General features: G+C 38.9%; 1 protein-coding gene across 4 annotated transcripts in view; it reads right to left on the reverse strand.

The window, feature by feature from the left end:
* LOC117400265 (arf-GAP with SH3 domain, ANK repeat and PH domain-containing protein 1-like) overlaps positions 1-17,886 on the reverse strand; it is a 311,371-nt gene that overhangs the window by 28,403 nt on the left and 265,082 nt on the right. For 2 of the 4 annotated variants that reach the window (XM_059022596.1, XM_059022594.1), the window contains 5 exons: positions 15,858-16,013; positions 15,121-15,196; positions 14,960-15,018; positions 12,870-13,360; positions 7,249-7,371 (listed from right to left, as the gene is read on the reverse strand). In XM_059022596.1, coding sequence (XP_058878579.1) covers positions 7,249-7,371; positions 12,870-13,360; positions 14,960-15,018; positions 15,121-15,196; positions 15,858-16,013 — 905 coding nt within the window. Of the gene's footprint in view, positions 1-7,248; positions 7,372-12,869; positions 13,361-14,959; positions 15,019-15,120; positions 15,197-15,842; positions 16,014-17,886 lie in introns of all 4 variants that reach the window. The other 2 variants (XM_059022595.1, XM_059022593.1) reach the window with 1 other exon arrangement.

Below are 17,886 nucleotides of genomic sequence, written 5' to 3' on the forward strand. Positions count from 1 at the left end.
GCTGAAGACAAAAGAGGAAATGAGTGCGCACTGCATATAGTAAGCTTCCAAGGGGGCGGGCTTACACGGCAGCTCACGCAGAGGCCTATCGGCAGCTTTGCTATAAAGCTCAGCCAATCCCTACTGCCTGACGGCAATATCCCATACCTTGATGGTTATTTTCGACTTGAAAGGGAACCGAGAGCCAGGCCAAAGTGGTCACCGAGGCATCATTCCGAATTGCATGGGTACTTGCCAGAAGGAAAAAAGCGTTTAAATATGGAGAAATGGTCAAAGAATGCTTTCTGCAATCTTTATATGACGGGTTCAAGAACAGAACTGAAATAATAAATAAAATAAAGTCATTGCAACTCTCTGATGATACAATTGCTCGCTGTGTAGAGATGTTGGAGAAAGACTGTTTTCATCAACTGAAGACAAACCTGTTACAAACAGAGTGCTTCAGCTTGCAGCTTGACGAAAGCACAGACATCAGGGATGTTGCTGAACTTGCAGTTTGGATAAGATATCCACATTGTACAGAACATGTTATTGGTACTTTTGAGGAAGAACTTGCTCTCAATCACCGGCAGTTCCAATCATTCATTGAGGAATACAAAACTCACTATGCAGACCTGGTCTTTCAAGAGGCAGGTTATTTGTGAGATTTCTGGATCTTCTTCCATATATTCGGAGGGTTTTGGAGAGCAAGGGAAGGCCTGAACATATGCTGGGGGAAGCTGTGTTCGTCTTGGATTTAGCTTTCATTACTGATGTAACTGTTCACTTCAACGCCTTGAATCTTACTCTGCAGGGAAAGGACAAAACCCCAATGGAAATGCTTTCTGCTGTAAAAACATTTAAAGCAAAACTACAATTTTTTAAAGTTGGTGTGCACAACAAAGACTTCACACATTTCCCCCAGCTGTTGTGTGTAACAAGTGAAAATCGGGATTTAAAAGAACAGTTTCCCACCAATGTGTACACGGAGCATATAACCGAGCTGGAGAAGAAATCTGATAGTCGCTTCACTGACATTTTGCAGTTTGAATCAGCTTTCACATTTTTGGATGCGCCTTTCCAACAGAATGTGAGAGAAACAGTTTCCAGTCTGAAGCTGTTTTATTCTGACAAGGCAGCTGTGCAGTTAGAGCTGTTAGAGTTTCAATATGATCTTTCTTTGCAACAGTGCTACAAATTCAGCAACAAAAGTGTGGACTTTAGGCTGCAGGTTCCAAGAGAGAAGTACCCGTGTTTGGCATCTTCAAGCATAAAAATACTTTGTATGTTCCCAAACACATACTTATGTGAAGCTACGTTTTCCGTGATGAATGTGGTTAAAAACAAACTGCGGAATCGCCTGGGATGCGACAGATTGTATCAGGATTGCCACCATGTCCTTTCAACCACATTACAAGCGCCTTGTGCAACAGATTAGCAAACCAAGAATTTCTTCACGCAAATGAGGTATTTCTTTTAATTTTCTTTTTTTTTTTTTAATGTATTCACAGTGTGTGTATATATCGTTGGTTGCTAGTAGCTTATTTATCCCAGAATCTCATCAAGCTGCTTCTTGAAGGATCCCAGGGTGTCAGCTTCAACAACATTTCTGGGGAGTTGGTTCCAGACCCTCACAATTCTCTGTGTAAAAAAGTGCCTCCTATTTTCTGTTCTGAATGCCCCTTTATCTAACCTCCATTTGTGACCTCTGGTCCTTGTTTCTTTTTTCAGGTCAAAAAAGTCCCCTGGGTCGACAATGTCTATACCTTTTAGGATTTTGAATGCTTGAATCAGATCACTGCGTGGTCTTCTTTGTTCAAGACTGAATAGATTCAATTCTTTTAGCCTGTCTGCATACAACATGCATTTTAAACCTGGGATAATTCTGGTTGCTCTTCTTTGCACTCTTTCTAGAGCAGCAATATCCTTTTTGAAACAAGGTGACCAGAACTGAACACAATATTCTAGGTGAGGTCTTACTAACGCATTGTAAAGTTTTAACATTACTTCCCTTGATTTAAATTCAACACTTCTCACAATATATCCAAGCATCTTGTTGGCCTTTCTTATAGCTTCCTCACATTGTCTAGATGAAGACATTTCTGAGTCAACATAAACTCCTGGGTCTTTTTCATAGATCCCTTCTTCAATTTCAGTGTCTCCCATATGATATTTATAATGCACATTTTTATTGCCTGCATGCAACACTTTTCTCTATTAAATGTCATTTGTCATGTGTCTGCCCAGTTCTGAATGCTGTCTAGATCATTTTGAATGACCATTGCTGCTGCAACAGTGTTTGCTACTCCTCCTATTTTTGTGTTGTCTGCAAATTTAACAAGTTTGCTTACTATACCAGAATCTAAATCATTAATGAAGATTAGGAATAGCAGAGGACCTAATACTGATCCATGTGGTACACCACTGGTTACCTCACTCCATTTTGAGGTTTCTCCTCTAATCAGTACTTGCCAAATTAACACACAATAAAGTAATATATTTAATTCATATAATGTTTGCTTACTAATATAAACGCTTGTCATTAACATTATTTAATTCCGCCGTCGAATTGATACCATACCACACCTACTACAGGCATCAACACACACAGTGCATAAAGTGAGCGCCAGATCGACCGAGAATAAAACCTGCCACACTGTCAATCTTTCTGTTTGCACCAATTAAAAAAGCTACTTGGAGGCAATTGCCAAACCCCTTCCTTTTTATAATATCCGCTCTACTGTGGCACTAGAGCAGTCTCATACGCGACGGACTAATGATGATAAATTACTCAAATGAATGCATAGAAAAATATGCATTTGGTGACATTTATCACTTGACTAGTTATAAGTCTAGCATATTATTAAACGTTTTACCACTTCTTTAGAGTTTATACGTTTAAATGTTTAAAATTCCCATCCCTACACGGTACCACGGTACATAAGAACATAAGAAAGTTTACAAACGAGAGGAGGTCATTCAGCCCATCTTGCTCGTTTGGTTGTTAGTAGCTTATTAATCCCAGAATCTCATCAAGCAGCTTCTTGAATGATCCCAGGGTGTCAGCTTCAACAACATTACTGGGGAGTTGGTTCCAGACCCTCACAATTCTCTGTGTAAAAAAGTGCCTCCTATTTTCTGTTCTGAATGCCCCTTTATCTAATCTCCATTTGTGACCCCTGGTCCTTGTTTCTTTTTTCAGGTCAAAAAAGTCCCCTGGGTTGACATTGTCTATATATACCTTTTAGGATTTTGAATGCTTGAATCAGATCACCACCTAGTCTTCTTTGTTCAAGACTGAATAGATTCAATTATTTTAGCCTGCATACGACATGCCTTTTAAACCCGGGTACAGTACAGTACGGCATGCACCGTACGGTGCACAAGACGTGGTGCCCATGGCACGGTACACACAGTACAGTACCGGTGCAGTAACCTCGCTCGCTGGGGACGGGGTAGGTCTGTGACCTACAGTTACTGAACAAGAAATATATATGGATTGCCCACCTATATAGCTTATGGCAAGCCAACACAGTCCAAAGACTAGAGGAAGCCTGCTGTCAGGCCTTGACAGCTTTCGCAATGGCACTGCAAACAGAACACCAGAGCGGCAACGAAACACTGTGGGAAGGACTGCGAACAGTCGGACCCGAAGCAAAGCTAAGCCCAGCGACTGCTACTGAATCGGAAAAGGTAACCTCGTTCGTAGTACAAAGTACCGGCAGGAACGGGAGCAGGCCTGGACCTACAGTTACCCAAGAAGCAATATATAGGGATGTCCGCTTATATAGAACATAAGAATGTTTACAAACGAGAGGAGGCCATTCAGCCCATCTTGCTCGTTTGGTTGTTAGTAGCTTATTGATCCCAGAATCGCATCAAGCAGCTTCTTACTAACCAATAGTCCAAAAACTGATTCTGCAAACAGAACTAAAGTGGCAACATGACACTGTGGGGAAGGCTGCAAGCAGCTTAACCCAAAGTGCGCGTCTCGGTCCTTCGTATTTCTGAAAAAAAAATAAAAAGAAACAAAATCTCACACAACACACTAACAATTCGGTTAAAGTTAATTCATAATTTCCATAACAAAAAACTACATTTTATTTTTAAACTTCAAACGAAGCTATCAGTCTGATAACACAAGTAGTCGACTGAAAGTTGTTTGATCCAGGGGAAGGGGCGACAGAGCCGTCGGCTTCACGCGGGGCACAAGGCCGCTGTGGGACTAACGAAAACTACGGCCCGACCCTATCTCACATATCCGACACTATAAAATTCGCACTTCAGTGCCGGTTAAACGAGTGTGATGCATATCTGATTATTTCATCTGATTTGACGTGTATGTAGGTGAGCACATTGTAACCAGCCCCCTACCACCCAAACAACCCCCTGCTCTGCACACACACACACACACAATTCGTACAAAAATAGAAAATATGACTTGGATTTGAGGAACTGTACAGGGAGACATATATTGTAGCACGTATTTGTCTTTTCTTTGGCAAGGCTGCCGTTTTCTTTCTTATTTTTTTCTTATATCTGACATATCACAAGAGATGGCTCATGATGATGGTAGATCGTTCATGGAAGATTTGATTCAGCAGGGTCTCGAATGTTTAACTATTTGAAGACGGTCCTCCTGTTAGTTTAGTTTTTCATCCAGAGGGGTCTTTCATTGATTCTTTCATTGAAATTTGTTAGCGCACAAGTTGGGGGAATAACACAGCAGTAAAAGACAAACACTTGTCTGTTTTTTCAGGGAACACAAAAAAGATAAATGTCAAAAATACACAGTTGAAAGTAGGCTTCCATTTAGATGCACTGTAGTTGGTTTTGTTGGTACTGTACTACAATTCAGAACAATTTGATTCTGAAAATATCACTTGCCAAAAGAGACAACATGTGGACTGTAATACACTACATACTTTTAAATCTGGTACCTTTAGTAGCATTATGTAAAATTCCTCATTAATGACCCAACAGCAAAATGAAATTAAAATGTTACCCATGCACAGAACTGCGTACAACATAAAAGGTAATGCAATTTAGCAAAAGATTAAAAAACAAACAAAAAACAAACACAGTTTCCAGAATTAAAACAGTATCCAAAGTCAGTATTCAAAATTGCAGAATATAGTGCTTGATAAGGCCCTAATGTCACAGTTCACTTGCAAATGAAAATGCACAAAAGCAATCACAGTATCTAAAACTGTTTAATGATTAACTGTTACATTACCCTAGCTTGTCTTGTTCACTTTGTTTTGGCTGCATTTTCATCAGGTGATAACTGGAGGAAGCGTTAAATGCTCAATACTGACAGACCGATTTGCACATGTAAGAAAAAACTGATAATTAAATTAATTGTAACATTGAAGAGATGAGCTTTGTATCAGAAAACTGGTGATGTTTGGGAAATCCCATGTGACGGGTAAGTGCATTAATCTGTTAAATATATATAGTGGTGTAGCAGGGGGAGACCTGTGCTGACTCTTCCGGTGTATTCAAAGTGCTGCAGGAAGAGGGCAGCAGCTGTTCAATATCCGCTTGTTGGTCATGGCAGTGACACAGAGAGGTGGGAGAGAGGGTGAGACACGGCCGGGAAGGAAAATCCCAAAAAGGAAAAAGAACACAAAAAAAGAGAATAGTGGTAGCGGGTAAAACCGTGGGCAGACCCCATAAGTATTTTTAGCAGGTTGAGGGAGCGGTGAGAGTAGGACGGAGACCCGGGCCGTGCGTGTAGCGACAGTCGGGGTGAAGCTGCCGAGTGCAGCACCTTTTATTTGTAGTTTTGATTACTGTGTTTTATTTTCCTTTTTTTCTTTCGCCTTTTGTATATTTTTTTGTTGCGCACCTGTGAGTGCGCCTGCACCTGTATTCTGTACCAGCTCTGGTATTACTGTGGTTCTGTCTACTATCGTTGGTAGGCAGACCATGGTCAACAGCGCCCTCTGCGGGCTGAAAAGTGGAACTACCCACCATTAATAAAACTGGGCACCTGTGCGGTGTTTCAAGTTCACTTTTGTCTCCCTTGTGTCAGTGAATTACCCACCACCCTTCTACAAATGGGAATTGATTTTATTCTTAATACAAGGGCAGTAAAACGCGACTGACGTGTATCTGTGTAACGGATATCCGTGTGCTGACTGCAATTACTATAAGCACGTAACAATAAATCGCATAGTGTAATTACACAAGTGAATAAGTAGCTATAAGTATATTTGATACTTATCTGTTTGCAGTCTCTCTCGTCTCAGGTCAGATGAAAGGAGAAATGATGATGAGATCTGTGAGTGCAGTCTATATATGTCCTCGGGGGCGGGCATGACTGCGTCACAGGCTCTGACGAGCAGTCTTTGTTATATCTATTCCGGTTACAGAGTCTTTAGGGATAAATACCGCATTAGGCAATGGTGACATTTCGTACTTGATAGGGAACTCGAACAAAACCGCTTCACCCGCAGAGTAACGGATTGGTGGAGCAGTTTAACCAGACACTTGCCACCTAGCTTGCTATATGGACCTCCCAGCACCAATGTGACTGGGATCAGTACTTGCCCCTGGTCCTGGCCTACCGGACTGCAGTCCAAGAGTCTACGGGTATCACATCTCCTTCTCTTTGATTATCATCTCTGGACATTTTTAAAGTATTTTTCCATTTTGAGTAAGTTCTCATTTTGAACCGCCATGATTTATATGTTGATATTAAGTTTACCATGTTTTTTTTTTTTTCTTTTGACGGATATCATACCATGGAAATGTTACACCGGTCCACCCCTAGAACTTATGTATGTAAATGAAGATTACATATAAGTATATATTTTTTTCAATGTAACATTCTCTATCCGTGACAACATAGCATTTGCATAAAATATTGTTAATGGGGGAAAAAATCTAGATGTTGCCATAATGACCCTGTGGGAATCCAGAAATGAATATCATTACCTGTGGGTATCCAGAAATATAATTCCAGTAATGGTTGTTTACCATAAAATCTAAATGTCTCCCTTTTGCCACCTTATAGGTACCCATCTTTTGCACTTGCTTCAAAATAATACAATACAATAAATGCCATTTTTACCATACTACACCAGTAGCCAGTAAACTTCAAATACAACTTGTGAAAATGTGATGAACTTCAAGAGAAATGTCAACTGACCTAAATACAACAGAGGTTGTTTACTGCTTCAGATGTCTAATCCCTACAATCCTTTTTATTGAAATTGTGATATTATTTCAGATAAACGTTAAAAGCTTCACAGGGACACTCACCCACCACTCTTGATCCTCTTCACCAGTAACAATAATCACCTCACCCTCCACAAATGTCAACTCATCATCGTTGTCAGCTTGGCAGTCATAAATCGTTTTGACTCGCCGCACCTTGGTTTTCCCCTGCGAAGACAGCAAATATTACTACGCTGTTTTTAGCATTCATACCTACAGAAGGACCACATATCTAAAATGATCAAGTTGCATTTTTCCCTATTAGTCACCTATATTGCAAGACACTACTGTTAACCCCCTTTTACCTGTATTTGTGCCATTGATTTTAGTGACACAAAATCCTCCGGCAGAGTTTGCAGCACATTTGAGTTTGCTGCGATGTGCAATTTGTTTTACCGGGCATTGCATGTTTTGAATGACAGAGGATGCTACATGGCTAGAAATTAGAATTTCAAGGACTTAAACTGAAACACATCTGTTCACCAGCAAGTGACGCAAACTGAAGCATCTACCATCTGATAGAAGCCCGCCAGACCTTAAAGTTGATTGGCTGATGCTACTGAAACATTTTCAATAAATCCCTCTTATTGCTATTAGAAAATTGATGTTTTTCTGTTTGTTTTTTTTAATATTTTTATGCAGCATTAGTTTTTGTTGCAAATGAATACAAATGCTTTCCTCAATATTTCATGAATAATGCGGTTTGCTCAGAATTCCATCTGTGGTCTGGTAGCCTTCAGACGTCAGTATCCAGCAGTGGAACATGTTGCATCCTGAATATTTTCAATAGCCTAAATAATACCTCAATACTAAAAAAAAAAAAACAAAAAAAACCTTCTACTTACACAAAAGTGAACATGGTTGGTGAACTGTTTGTAAAACATGTAAAAGTAATGGTACATTTTTGTTTGTTATTTAGGATATGATAAGTTGTTATGTTTCCATCCAAATAAAATGTATGTAATAAGACAATATAACATTTATTTTTACTGAAATCCCTGAAATATTTTACCGACATCATCAATCAAATATTAACTGATTTTAACGGTACATAGCACAGCAATATCATATTTCAAAGTGGCATTTGCAAACACAAGTACATTTTGTAAACCGCTAATCTACTTCAGATTCATCTACTTCAGATTCTTTATTAGAATCAGTCTGAAGAAGTTCGTCATCAGAGAGATCTGTCAACTCATCAACACCTAATATCTTTTTTCTTTTGGGTCGGTAAGCATTCTTTGGTTATTAAAGCAATTTAGTGTGTGCTCTGACAATGCCTGCGCTTTGAATCCATGGTATAATCGAATCAAAAGTAATCGAAACCTTAGATACTGAAATGTTGCACCACATAAAATTATCTCTAATGGCTTGGGGCTTTAGTGAAATGCGTTCTGATTGGGAAGTCGTCCCTCTTTAGTGAATTGCGTTCTGATTGGGAAGTCATCCCTCTTTAGTGAAATGCGTTCTGATTGGGAAGTCGTCCCTCTTTAGTGAAATGCGTTCTGATTGGGAAGTCGTCCCTCTTTAGTGAAATGCGTTCTGATTGGGAAGTCGTCCCTCTTTAGTGAAATGCATTCTGATTGGGAAGTCGTCCCTCTTTAGTGAAATGCGTTCTGATTGGGAAGTCGTCCCTCTTTAGTGAAATGCGTTCTGATTGGGAAGTCGTCCCTCTTTAGTGAAATGTGTTCTGATTGGGAAGTCGTCCCTCTTTAGTGAATTGCGTTCTGATTGGGAAGTCGTCCCTCTTTAGTGAATTGCGTTCTGATTGGGAAGTCGTCCCTCTTTAGTGAATTGCGTTCTGATTGGGAAGTCGTCCCTCTTTAGTGAAATGCGTTCTGATTGGGAAGTCGTCCCTCTTTAGTGAATTGCGTTCTGATTGGGAAGTCGTCCCTCTTTAGTGAAATGCGTTCTGATTGGGAAGTCGTCCCTCTTTAGTGAAATGTGTTCTGATTGGGAAGTCGTCCCTCTTTAGTGAAATGCGTTCTGATTGGGAAGTCACCCCTCTTTAGTGAAATGCGTTCTGATTGGGAAGTCGTCCCTCTTTAGTGAAATGCGTTCTGATTGGGAAGTCGTCCCTCTTTAGTGAAATGCGTTCTGATTGGGAAGTCGTCCCTCTTTAGTGAAATGCGTTCTGATTGGGAAGTCATCCCTCTTTAGTGAAATGCGTTCTTATTGGGAAGTCGTCCCTCTTTAGTGAAATGCGTTCTGATTGGGAAGTCCCTCTTTTTGAAACTTGCTGTATTGGCTTATGTCATTAAACCCTGAGATCAGTCATGCTATCCTTCTCTGTACCTTCTCAAGTGCAATGATGTATTTTTCATAGTGAAGTGACCAAAACTGCACACAGTATTCTAGGTGGGGTCTAACTAGGGCATTGTATAATCTTAGAATAAACTCTCTAGACTTGTATTCCATGCCTTTTGCAATATAGCCTGACATTCTATTTGCCTTTTTATTTGCCTCATCACATTGGTGAGATACTTTTAATGATGACTCCACTATAATCCCAAGATTTTTTTCAAAATCCTTGCTACAATGAGCAGATATGACGGGTTTTATGGAGGAGGTACACTGGCTTTATAAAAGTACTGATATTTATGTTTTACCCTGTGAGAACATAAAACCATAAGCCTATATTTACCATTTGCTCTGCTGCCTGGCGTCTTTTGGCATTTGTAATTTTAACTGATCAATATAATATTTTAAGCAAAAGTATCACATAAATATTAAATTGATGCATTATTGTTGGTGCAACTGCTAAATCCACATCTTTATTAGTTTTGGTTAAAACAAAAACAAACAAAATCAAACTTGAATGCACATTTAGTCGTTGTAATACCAACATGCTATTATTTTATTGAAGTGAGTGTTATGTAAACTGTAGCTATGTATAAATGTCCTTTGTATTCTCTTTTATCGACTCAAATTAACTGCTGTTTAAAAAGTGGAATTAATTTATTTACACCATGCATATGCTGTAAAATAATGTGTGGTCATTTAAAAGGGTCATCTACACGATTTGCTATCTCGAGAAAAAATATATACAAACAAATCAAAGATATATTTGAGTGAAACTACACTAGGCATGTCTAGGTTTGACAATTACAGATAGGCTAATGCAAAGTTAAGGAGGCGTGGTAGCTCCCACAATATATAGAAGAGCATTGGCGAATGCGTGCATATGTTTTTGAAAGAGTTGGGTTAAAAGGTTGTTGATCTCTTACAGTTTACTCACCCAGCTTATGACTTCGGAGTCCTTCAGGTTTCTTGTTGATCCATTCTCATAAAACAAAAAGCCATTCCCCACATACCATCCCCCACAGTGTGAATCACTGAGTTGGTCAAGTTAGCAGAATATATGTGGCTATCATATCTTTGTATTAAATTGTGTCTCCCATGGTAATGCCTCTAATGGGCTTCACAATTTTGTTTATGGATACATTATTTCAGTTTATTAGAAAGCCAACCTTGTTGGTGTTTCAGCTTTTGTATATATTCACTAAAAGTTAAACCGAACACATTGTATGTTTGCAACGTTACTTACTGGAAATAAACTGGAACTGCAACATTGTTTTGTATACCTCGTGTTGCAGCTTTAATTCAAAGACTTGATGAGCGAATATACAGTGCCTATAGAAAGTCTACACCCCCTTTCAAAATGTTCACCTTTTGTTGCCTTATAGCCTGGAATTAAAATGCATTAAAATAGTTTTTTTTTTCATTGGGTATAAAAAAATACCCTGAATATCCTTGAATATCCCTTGGAGCATGGTCAAGACGATTATTAAGAAGTGGAAGGTGTATGGCACCACCAAGACACTGCCTTGGCAACTTTGCAAGAGCTACAGGCTTTTATGGCCAAGACTGGTCAAAAGTGTGCATGTGACAACAATATCCCAAGCAATTCACAAATCTGGCCTGTATGGTAGGGTGGCAAGAAGGAAGCCATTACTCAAGAAAGCCCACCTTGAATCCCATTTGAAGTATGCAAAAAAACACTCAGGAGATTCTGTAGCCATCCCTACTGTGAATACCACCCCTACTGTGAAGCATGGTGGTGGCAGCATCATGTTATGGGGATGTATCTCATTGGCAGGGACTGGGGAACTAGTCAGGACAGAAGGGAAAATGAATGGAGCAAAGTAAAGAGAAGTCCTTGAGGGAAAACCTGCTGCCCTCTGCAAGAAAGCTGAAACTGGGACGGAAGTTCACCTTTCAGCATGACAACGACCCAAAGCACACAGCCAAAGTTACAATGGAGTGGCTAAGGAACAAAAAGGTAAATGTCCTTGAGTGGCCCAGTCAGGGCCCCGACCTAAATCCAATCGAAAATTTGTGGCATGACTTAAAGATGGCTGTCCATCAACGCTCCCCAAGGAACTTGACAGAGCTTGAACAGTTTTGTAAGGAAGAATGGCCAAATATTGCCAAATCTAGGTGTGCAAATTTGGTAGAGACCTATCCCAACAGACTCACAGCTGTAATTGCTGCCAAAGATGCTTCCACCAGTATTAACTCAGAGGGGTGGAGACATCCATCTTTCAGTTTTATATTTTTAATATATAATTTTTTTCTCAATAAAAACTTTTTATCCCCTTCACAGTGTGGAGTATGGTGTGTAGATAAGTGGCAAAAAATCCTCATATAAATGCATGAAACTCTGAGGCACTGACGCAACAAAATGTGAAAAAAAGTTCAAGGGGGTGTAGACTTTCTATAGGCACTGTATCTAACATTTTATGCTTTTTGCCACAACTTCAACATTCTTGCCTCCAGCCATTTTTGTTAGTAATGTAAATAAATAAACAAGCAAGACCGTTCTACCGTGATAGATTTCCTCCCCTATTTTCACAGTATTTAATATTGATCTTATTTCGTAAAAGTACAAATTGTTATGTGAAATATGACAAAAAATAGTCCAGTAATAGCTTAGTATTTTTTTCTTTCTTGCAATATGGTAGCTCAAAGTGATTTATCATAATATTAGTAATGATTAAAGGCATTTAATGTGAAATGTAACCTTGTCAAGTTTTCTTTTTTTGTTCTACTCAGAAAATGCCAAATACTAAGAAATGTTCTTAATTGATTAATGAGAAAAGGTTAAAGAATCTTGTTTTAAAAAAATAACAAAATATGACAAATGATTGAGTTTAAGGAAATGTTTGAAACACTTTTTTTCAATAAATGTACACAAGTATGTTCCCTTATTAAACATTTTTATTTTTTATGTAGCCTTGGTAATTTTTGTATTAGCAGCCCCTGCTATTATTTGGTGGCAGTAAAATAACAAAGTGCTGATGAGGTTCCTGCTGTATTTTGCTATATCAATTTAATAATGAACTTTAATGGCTGCTAAGTGTGCACTGTACTGTATACAATTCAATATTATTATCTTTCAGTTAATGCCGTCTAATTTTGTTTATAAAAACTCCCTGAACAAAAAAGAGACAGTGGATATCAAGGTGTTTACAATATTTAAACCAGTACAGCAGCTGTAAGAAGACTACATTCTGAGAAAACCCAAACACACAACATTTGGAATTTGATAAAGACTGGGTAATGCATTTGGCTGTTACACACAGCTGTGTTTCTATACCATTTAAAACTGAATAAAAACTGCTTAACAGGGTGAAAATACATTTTTTTTTAAAAAGTCTACTTACTGCATTTATTTTCCTAGGCAGAGGAACTGGCATCTCTGTTAAACAAGGGGCTGTACCGTTGGTATCCTCCGAGGGCTGATTCTGCACAGCATCCCCAGACAGATTTGAAGGTATTTCTACAGGTTGGGGTTTTGCTGCCACTTCCAGTGGTGGAGGATTCTGCAAACTCTCTCCAGATTGTGGTTTTGGGGGCACCTCTGTAAGCTGAGGTTTGGGTGGAAGATCCTTGACCTGTGGCTTGGGAGGTAAATCTCCAAGCTGGGGCTTAGGGGGTAAATCTGACAGCTGAGGTTTTGGGGGAAGTTCTCCTGGTTTTAGGGGCAAGTCTCCAATCAGAGGCTTGGGGGGCAGATCTACCGACTGGGGCCTTTCTCCTAACTGAGGTTTCTGGGGTATTTCAATGGGCTGGGGAGACTTCTGGAAAACCTCAGGGGGCTGACTGGGTTTCTCTATTGAAGGGTGATGAATGGTATCGATTTTTCTTAATGTCACTGAAATAAAAACAAAAAAATAATATAGGGATCTATAAGCACACTAAGTAAAACATATTATATGACTTAAATGTCTGTAATTGCACCAAGGTGTACCTATTTCTTTATATTATCACAATATAAAGTATTACCATTTTGCCTGCCCCTTTTGGATTGAAATCACAATACTTATTACATATTTTTCTTAACATATTTTAAGCTACTTCACTAAATTATTTGGCAAGCCTCATCTCATTTTGGAATATATCCTTAGGTTTGTACAAATCCATCAGTATATATTGCATGGGAAATATTTTAATACATTAAACAACTACACTCCTGATTAGTCTCATCATAGCATGTCACAATGAAAAATATAACTTTTTATTCTATTATAACTATATTATTTTTATAGAAGCCAATGTTTCGGTTGTAAGACCTTTGTCAGAGCACAACTTGTAGAAGCTGTAGACACATCTTAATAAAGGACATGCATGTGTGTCACACGTTAACAATCACAGTTAACTGGCACTTAACCATATGAAAACTAGTCGCAGGCTTCCAATTATCGTAGTATAACCAAATGACGTTTTTTAAGAGGATATACATGTGTTACAAATCAATCGATGTGCTTAATAAGTACACAATTTCCAAAAGGCAAATAGTAAAATAAACATATCATTGACAAAGTGTTATCCAAGCCATGCACCTGTTGCTAACTGATCAGCAATAATAAAGTAATAACTTAATGAGAAATTACCAGGAAAATGCCTATTTAGTAAATATAAGTATAAATACTTATTTGTAAAAATTCAAAAACATTACCACACATTACAAGGTAACAGTTAGTCCAATTAGTAACAATTAAAAATAAAAGTTACATGCCTACAAATTATAATTCGTTGATTCGAAAAAGTTTCTTTATGAGACAATAAAGTGTAGCTACAAAATAATCTAAAAATACATTTCATAGGGTCTTAATTAAATGAAACAGTAAGAAGATATTTTACAGCATAGCTCGCAGATCAAATTCATCATTGTGGCCTTTGGGTTTTAAAGTCTGTAAGGTATAAATCCAATAAGTTTCTCTGCTCTTTACCATCTCATCTGTATTTCCTCCTATTATTAATTTTAACTTTTTCAATTCCATTGAATCTCAAAGTAGAAATGTTGTTGCCATGATCATTAAAATGAACTGCTAAGGGATAGTTCCGGTCATTTCTACGTATTGAGCTTTTACGTTCACCAATGCTTTACTTTGCTTATGTCTTGCCTATGTATGCCAATCCACAGGGGCACCTTATCATATAAATAACATTCATTATAGTACACGTAATTATATATTTGATGAGAATTTTTTTGCCTGTTAAAGGATAGGTAAACCTCTTTTCAAAGGCATTGGATGAAAATTATTGGCTAAGAGTAGAGTATTTTTGTTACAAATATCTATCCACATATCTAAACAATTAACTTGTTTCTGATCATAATCAGAGTACATTTTAAATTTTAAATTCAAAAGTTGATTTTTTTTAGTGTATTTTAAAAATGAATTACACATGCATTAATCATTGTTATTAAAAAAAAAAAAAAGAAAAATCAAGAACAGCAAAACAAATCTACCTTTTTGAGGTAGTTTGGGAAGAACTCTTGGGCCCAGAGTGGATTTTGTGGTCCCAGTGCTAACAAGGGGAAAATAAATCTTAAAATCAGTACAACAGGTATCCTACCATTTAATGATGTCTACATTATTATAACCCTAACAGAACTATTATTTGTCATACCTTTGCTGCTGAGGAATTCCCTCAAACTTGTTCCCTGTTGAAGTTTTGTTTGTAGAAGCTGGACCAGGATCATTACCTAGGTAACAGCAAGTTTGTTAAATCCAGCAACTTTTTCAAATCTTTCAATGGGTTAAATAGCATTACTAGTTAAGTTTAACTTCAATATTTTTACAACTATTTTACCACATTGTTCTTAAGTTATCAAAACCTATACATGAAAAGTCCACACAAACTTGAATTAACAAGTAATCAGGACATCCAGGTTAAAAGTAATATATTGGCCTATGCCGGGATGCATATTGTAAACAAAGAGAATTAGGACCTGGAATTAGATACAGCTCAGACAACCTATACAAGTGCATTCCATTTGATGTTACAGATTTACAAGAACCACATTACTTTATATATTTTCCGGATCCTGTGTCGTCCATATTGTGGCAATATATTTTTAAAGAGAATCCTGATTGTAAATATATATATTTTTTTTAAATATAAATTCGATGTGGAATACATTTATTAAACTGAAATTGGGAGCGTTCACCAGGAGAAAAGAGAATTTCTCCATTTAGCACCGCAGTGTATCAATTTTACGCTTCCCCCTGCAACAATGCTGGTGTTCTTATTGAAATTAATGACATATTATTATTATCTTTCTCCTGTACTGTTATAAGTTATTAAAAAATGTATATATTTTTTTTTTTTTACAATTTTTACCAACTCACCCCAATGAGTCACACCTTTATTCTGTGAGCCATGAGGTAAAGGGCTTGGCGGGTCAGACAGGGTGCGTTTATGTCCAGGGGGAGGGGGTGGTGGTCTTTTCTTGGACAAAGTGGAGCTGCCACTAGGCGGTTGAGTGCCAAGAGGGAGGGTAGAAACAGGGCCAGGTGGAGCTAGAAAAGCATAAACACACACTTACTAAGAGCAGGAAATGTGATGCAACATACTAATGACAGCAGTCGAGAGCATCAGACCTGAGTTAAAGGCGTGGCAAAGGATTAAACAGGGTGCCAAACCAGGGCACAGTGTGCTTCTATAGTTGAAACATAATCCTGGTTCCTTGAAATAGAAATGTAACCATTACCTAGTGGGATATAACCTCTTATAGCCTGAATCACCTCAGCGCTTATTAGAAAGCTGCTCCTTTAAGAGCCCTGTATGAGTCAGATGTCATCTCCGCCCCTAGGAGATAAATAGCTTAGTTCTAGTCTCTGCAAAAAACAAACAGGCTTTTGCTGTTGAAAAGGCTTGCATTTCACCTACCCACTTAGAGGAGATAATAGCAAGCAGGAAAGCTGTCTTTAATGACATTACTGACACCACGTCAGGAATAAACCCCATTTATAGACATACTGGAAGCGTGTAGACGCTGCTCTGGCATTCTGAGGCGTCTCAATGACCTTGTCAGATAACCCGAGATGGCTCAAATGTCTCCGCTCAGGGGCCAGACCCAAAGTTGCAGAGCTGTTGGTTCTGGATGCCACAGATTCCCCTGTGCCTGACTCAGCAGGTCACAACGGGCTGGCAGCTCCCATGACTGACTGTACAAGAGCTGTGCCAGTGACAAGAACCAGGTCCTCATGGGCCACTTCGAGGCTACTAAGAGCACCCGGGCCCAATCTTGCCTGATCTTCTCCACACACAGTGGAAGCAGTGGCAATGGTAGGAAAGCATAGAGCAGTCTTGGGCCATATTAGGTCCAAGCAAGTGGTCGTGAGTCCATAGCAAAAGCTCCTGGGCAACATGATTGAGACTGAGAGACAGGATACCCCCCTGGTGGTTGATATAAGCCACCACTGTGCTGTTGTCTGTACGCATCAGCAAATGTCTCCCTTGTATCTCTGGGAAATATTGCTATAGGGCCAGATGAACTGCCTGTACTCCCAAGCGTTCCAGACAGCGCCCCCACCTAGGTTGGAAGCATCTGTAGTCACCACCTCTCTCCTTGTGACACAGTCCAGAGCTGTTCCCAACCACAGATGTGCTGGTTGTTTCTACCATGAGAGAGCCTCCATACAGTGATGAGACACTGTGAGCAAGCGGTGGCGTTTTAAGACCGGGTGCCAGACTCTGTGGTTGAAACAGGTTTGAAGAGGACACATGCGTAAGAGCCCTAAGGGGAGGATCTGGGATGTTGCTGCCATCAGGCCCAGAAGTTTCTGGAAGGTTACTTATAAACTTTTATTTTCGCTCTGTGAGCCCTTTTTTTGTTTAAATACTTTATTTATTTTTGTGTTAAAATAAACGGTGCCGCAGCGCCTTTTTGCACCACAGTATTTTTTCCTTTGGTTTCTTCCTCCTTCTGGCCTGACGTCACCTCGTCAGTCATCCTGTCACACTTACCTATAGATGATTTTTTTAACTTAGGTAACAAAATCAAAAACAACTTATTATAATGCTGGCATTGAACTTATAAATAACGGTTAGTCTTTACATTTAACTGATAGGCCTATGTTGTGCGAGATAAATTTTTTTTCTGCGTGTAGCAAACACTCTCAATGTTGATCAAGGCATATTTACTTAGACTCAGACACATCATTCCCTGGTGTAAATTCCTTTTCACTTGCGTTTGACAAGACTTTAAACAAACAAAGCCGGTAATTCGTTTGTTTAAAGCCTTGTTTAAAGTACATCAACATGATGCGGGTGGAGACTTGATCTGTGTCTATTGACGGGATTTCCAGCAAGAGAAAATATTCTCTCGCTCGGAGTGCTGGTGCAGGGGACAGCGAGATATTACCTCGCTAATGCTGCCTGACTGGGATA

This window comes from Acipenser ruthenus, chromosome 4 (assembly GCF_902713425.1).
Source record: "Acipenser ruthenus chromosome 4, fAciRut3.2 maternal haplotype, whole genome shotgun sequence".
In the NCBI taxonomy this organism is placed as follows: Eukaryota; Metazoa; Chordata; class Actinopteri; order Acipenseriformes; family Acipenseridae; genus Acipenser; species Acipenser ruthenus.